The 6,078-nt window shown below is 42.9% G+C and overlaps 1 protein-coding gene across 1 annotated transcript; it reads right to left on the reverse strand.

The window, feature by feature from the left end:
* Positions 1-3,149: 3,149 nt before the first annotated feature.
* LOC138951307 (piggyBac transposable element-derived protein 4-like) lies at positions 3,150-5,807 on the reverse strand. Its single transcript, XM_070322934.1, has one exon. It carries the CDS (start codon positions 5,805-5,807, stop codon positions 4,107-4,109), a length of 1,701 nt encoding a protein of 566 aa, XP_070179035.1. The 3' UTR covers positions 3,150-4,106.
* Between the last annotated feature and the right edge of the window lie 271 nt (positions 5,808-6,078).

Here is a 6,078-nt window from a genome sequence, read left to right on the forward strand (position 1 = left end):
AATTTGATGATGCAAGGTCAAGCAGGCTTGGGCCATATCAGGAGATCACCAAACCATCAAAGTGTTCAGAGACTCAAAGATGTTGCTTCAAAACGGGTGATTACACTGTACTAAGACTTACATTGAGTGAAAATGCATGTTAATGAATTAATAAAGTGGGAGCAGATTGATAATGATATTATTAGGAAAAATAAGCCACTGGTAGAACTGACATTAACTTAGCATTTAATTTTAAGCCTCATGTAACATCGCGCAATTCAACGCCAGCGATAAAGTCAGTGCCGCAAGAAACTTCAGAGGAGAAACGATAATGTGGCTAGTGTGAAAAGAAACATGTCAATTGTCATGTATAATTTGTGAAAAGTATTTGGATGGAAGACAACTACCGGCACGGTTGGCCTAGTGGTAAGGCGTCCGCCCCGTGATCGGGAGGTCGTGGGTTCGAACCCCGGCCGGGTCATACCTAAGACTTTAAAATTGGCAATCTAGTGGCTGCTCCGCCTGGCGTCTGGCATTATGGGGTTAGTGCTAGGACTGGTTGGTCCGGTGTCAGACTAATGTGACTGGGTGAGACATGAAGCCTGTGCTGCGACTTCTGTCTTGTGTGTGGCGCACGTTATATGTCAAAGCAGCACCGCCCTGATATGGCTCTTCGTGGTCGGCTGGGCGTTAAGCAAACAAACAAACAAACAAATGGAAGACAACTCAGCAAGGAAGATAGTAGACGTATACTGAAAGACAAGTGTAGCGCAAGTTGCACAACCAGGTCAGAGGATACCGCCTTCCAGTTGCGGGAGATTTATCACAGGCTGTAAAACTAGGCCCGTCGCGATATAACCTTGAACGGTTGAAAACGACGTTAAACACCAAATAAAGAAAGAAAGAAAGTAAAACGAGGCAAGTTACCGTTCTGCAGGTAGTAAGCATACAAACTACTGCAAGGGTTCATATAACGTTTCAACTAATATGGAAGATAAACACAATATAGTGACTACAATGAAGCGCCCATGAATCAGACTGCATTGGTGATGTTAATTTGAGGATGGTGTACTATTTACTCAACTCAACTCAACTCAAATTTTATTGGCTTCAATTTTCACATAGAAGAATTTGTCTTGCGCTTGGGATTAAGACATAGGCAGAAAGTAAGAGTATAACATATAAAAACAGCATTCATATCACATTTCATGTATCACACACAGTAATCACTAGTATAGGCCTAGGCCTACAGATATCACATTGTCAAAATGGATTTACATTAATGGAAACAGAAAGGAGACTGTCCTACCTTGGTGGTCAAACACATCTACTGCACGAGCCTCTGGGGAACAAGCAGACTCAGGGCATGTAGAGCGGAAAACAGGTACATGACACACTGGAGCTGGGATGTACATTTGACCCTGCACAACATCAGGCATACATTTTCAAAAATGTGGTCACTAAAGAGCAGCCTTTAAAACTTTTGCAAGAGGACAAAAATGTCATCAAACTCTTTAAATTGAATTCCAATAATGAGAAAATAATATGGGGATACAAATCACATGTAATGATGTATACAAATGTTAAAATAAATTCGAACAAGAATAGTTTGTTAGAGTTTCATTCATTAGAACAGGAGTTAAAGGTGTATTAAGTTAATTCTTAACAATACAGGTGGGTTAATAAATGTCATGTAAAAAATGTGAAATCACCGTCCATATCAGCAGCTTGTGGAACAGGCTGTGTTTATGCAAAGAATCACAGCATGAAGCGCAAAATGCGGACTTGGGACCACAGTCCAAGTAGACATACAGAGGTGATGCTCTTAGGGAACACAAATCACATGTGTCCTTGGCCGGAACACTGCACTGAACTCTGGCATCCATGAGGTCCATCCGCAATTTTCCCCATTCAGAATCTTTGCCAGGTTCTGTGTGTTCATCTTCCTCTCTTGCCTTGACATCTGCAATAATAATTCTACAAATTATACAATTACAATGTGTTCATGGTTGTGTGTAATAACAATACTTACTGAGTTAGTGAGTTACAACTTACACAGCTAGTGCGTTACAGGAAACTGTCAGGGTTCAGGCCTGCTACATTTCAAACCATCCTGATTTGAAGTCTGGATGAAAATAATGCAAACATGCATACACAACACCCACGTTGCATTACCTTGTCACATGGAATGCAACAGCTTAGCTCAAACCCAGGAGCACTGGAGAGGTTAAGTAGCTTTGTTCGTTGGTAGCGGTACTCATTGAAGGATTCCGCAGACAGAACCCGGTAAAGGTTCAGTGACGGCAATGCTGGGGGCAGGAGGGGCCTAGATGTCTGAGCCTGCTTCAATGCAGCGCAAATGGCATGCAAGGAGAGTCTCGCGTTGACTTGCAGTTCTACACAGAGCTCCATGAGGGCCATGGTGAAGGCGACACGTGGTCGCTTTGTTGATGATGGCCACAGGCCATTCTTTACAACAGTACTGTCAGGGCGTCCTTTTCATGCCGACAAAATTCAACTTGGACAAGGTGCTGGCGTAAGAAGAGAGCTTCTCCAGGTGGGCGGAGACGTTGTGGACGAGGGTCAGGATGGCATCTTCAGTACTCCGGTTGCGGGTGTATGCAAACTGAAGAGGATCCTGATGGTCCTCTGTCTCCAACCTCAGCCTCCGAAGGACCAACTTCTCAGCGCACTTGAAGGGGATGGAGGTGAGCGCTACGGGCCTGTAGTCGTTCAGTGTCGAGGGATTGGGCTTCTTGGGCACAGGAACAATGATGGAGCTCTTCCAGATTGCAGGGATGGAATGTTTGTCGAGGGACCTCTGGAAGAGCTCGCGGTAGACAGGGGCAAGGGAAAAATTGAAAAATTGCCTTGTTTTAGTGGCAGTTTAAAAATACATCACAATAAATAATAAAATAAAATAAATTGTCTTATAAAGAAACAGATAAAATCTTGCGGTAAATGTCTGGGTCTCTAGATCATTATTATTGAAGCATGTACTCTGTTGCGTGGCATTAAAGGTTTGCTGAAATAGTGCATTTCAACATCTAAAAGAAATAACAATGTCACAAATTCAGGGTTGCTAGGATTTTGTTCTTAAACGAGAGTACCCATTCCACATCTTACGACTAACCTTGGTGAGGGAAAACACATATTTGTTTTCGCTGCACACATCCGCTTGCTGTCTTGTTTTGATGAGGAGATCCAGGCATTTCTTGATATCCTGCTTCATCATAATCGGCACTTTGTTATGTCTTTTTCCACACAGCTCCACTCTGTAGAAACTTTTCAGTGTGTCCTTTTCCAGTTTACTCAAACCAAGGTCGTCGTCTGCTTTGTCCAAAGAAGTTTTAAGCTTCGCATAGTCTGATAAGGTCATTGTTGAAATCCTAAAGTAAGCAATTTCGCTCATTTCTCCTTAAAAACTTTTTATCCACACGCCAGTGTAAGTGCGACTTAACTCTTAGCATCCTGTACTGTTCTCTATAGAGTAATGCTCATATCCTGTAAGGATTTGTGAAAATGAGCCATAAATAGGGTTACTCGGCAAAATGTGTGTAACTTTTGTATTTGTTGATAGATTTGCTTTATATTTTAGGGGAGGTTAGCACTTAGGTTGTTCTACATGCCTAGTATGTTACTTTAGTTTTATTTACCCTTTTACCTGTAAAAAATTAAACTTAATTAGCAATTGCAGGTGTTATTATATGTGTGTGTGTTAATAAAACATTTTCATGGACAACTTTCTTATGTTGTGGTGTTTAAAGTGTACAGACATCATGCCAAGAAGTAAACATGCACACCACTGACCTTTGGATGACTTTATAATGCATTATTGATGAACGAAATCACAGGTACCAATAAGTCACGTTTTCTTCTATTCACAGTTTTCACTTCAAAACTAATGTCAGTCAGAATGCAATTTCCACAACAGTTTTCAAATGTATTAGCCAGTTTGTATAGTCACCAAAAGTGAAATCCACATCCTTGCCACATCATGTCACTTAACAGGAGGTGTCACAAATACAGGTGTCCGTACAGGTGTGCACAGGTGTAATTTTACACATTGTTTTTGAAAACAGTACAAACTACAAAGTTTTTTGTGCTGCTAGTATATACAATGTTGGTTAATTCTGGTAGTTATGAAATTTTGCAAAGCAACTCTTTTCCCTGCAAAGAGCAACCTGGCATCGAACACATTCCCAGGATGTCTGAACTTTGTGTCCTGAAGATGTCCTGTCAGGACCACTTGCACACACGACACAGTTGCGCACACCCCGTTTCGTTGTGATTTTGGATGGCTCGTGGTTGACTGGCTTCTTTATGACTGGAGGCTGGACTGAGATTTCTGACGTCCGTTTTCTTGAAGAGAAGCCATTGATCAGACCAGTAGCCACAGCAAGGTGAAAATCCAGGTGTGACATTGGTTTGGGACGTGGACCGCCAGGTGCTTCCACATGCAGAATGTATGCGTTGATCAGGCTGACATCTGCCATGAACCAGAACAAGTATTTCCACCACTTCTTGGCTTTGTTTGCAATGCCATAGTAGGAGCGGAGCTGGTCGCTCTTGTCTACACCATTGTAGTTGTCAGTGTACATCTGTATGGCAGTGGGCTTTGGATATGTGACGTCTGGCTGTCCACGTTTTCCATGGCGTGTCAACTGAATGTTTCCCACACTGTTTGCTGTGGAAAGCACACTGACCTGTCTTTTCTTCTCACACCAGGTCACAGCCATAAGTTTCCCCTTCTGCATTTTTTTCATTTCTCCACTGTTTTTCAGCTTGCACGTTTTTATGCCGACTGGCAGTCCTCGACGGTTTAGTCGGACAGTTCCGCAGGCGTAAGTTTTTTTCCGCAGCAGAGCTTCGAGCAGTTGTACCGATGTGAAAAAGTTGTCAAAATAGACGTGATGGAACTTCTTGTACAAGGGCTTCACGAGATCACAAACAACCCTTGTACCAAGGGGCACATTGTTGACACAGTTGACATCTTTCCCAGTGTATATGTTGAAGTCCACCAGGTAAAAACTTTCTGAGTCGGCAATGGCCCATGCTTTGATGCCCCACTTGCACGGTTTAGATGGAATGTACTGCAGAAATGAACATCTTCCTTTGAATTTGATCATTGCTTCATCCACAGCAACATTCTTGTGGGGTTTGTAGTGCCTGGGGAATTTTTTTTTTGCATTGTCAAGCACTGGACGCACCTTGTGTAGTTTGTCATGGCCAGGAAAATTACGAGCAGGATTTTTTGTTGAGTCATTGAGGTGAAAGTACTTGGTCAACAGTTCGTACCTGTTCCTGGGCATGACACTGGCGATACTGTGTTGACGAAGTACTGGATTTTTACTCCAGTAATGTCTGTAGCTGGGAAGCTGCACCACACCCATCAAAAACAGCATTCCAAGGTATGCCTTGATTTCTGCGACACTTGTTGTGAAAGTTGCTGCACCTTGCTGATGGGCATATCGCTCCGTCTCTTCTTTAATTTTTTGGAAGAGTGTCTCCGGGAAAAGTTGAAGAAAATACTCCACTGGTTTGGCATCTAATCCCAAAGGCATAGTTGGTCCAAATTCACTTTCAAAAGGTTCTTTTTCGAAGTCCTCAATAATGTCCACCCATTCTGCATCAGAGTCAACTTCTGCGTCGGACTCAGAACTATCGATCTCTACCTCCGAATCAAAATCACTGAGATCGGCAGTGTGCACTGTAGACACTGAAATATCACTCTGGTTGTCAACACCAAGTCCCTGCGCTCTTTCTGCGATTAACTGATCGATTAAATCGCCAAATTCTGATCCACTGTCGGACGCATCATCTGCCATGGCGGCCACAAGGTGTGCAGAAAAAAATCCGAGAAAAATTGCGCTAAAACAACCCCAAACAAAGAAAACTGCAGTCAGCGGGAACTAGAACGCAACTAGAACGTTTCCGGAAGTGGACTAAACCTTCTCTCTCGCACAGAAGAGCTCCAACTTCCTTTGAGGTCATTTCTAAAAATGGCATCAGCGAGTTGCGGTTTCGTGCGGTACAGGACTGACATAGAGGTGCGGTTTCATGCGGTACAGGACGCTAAGAGTTAAAAGCATCAAATTT

Source organism: Littorina saxatilis, linkage group LG16, assembly GCF_037325665.1.
Source record: "Littorina saxatilis isolate snail1 linkage group LG16, US_GU_Lsax_2.0, whole genome shotgun sequence".
Taxonomy (NCBI): Eukaryota; Metazoa; Mollusca; class Gastropoda; order Littorinimorpha; family Littorinidae; genus Littorina; species Littorina saxatilis.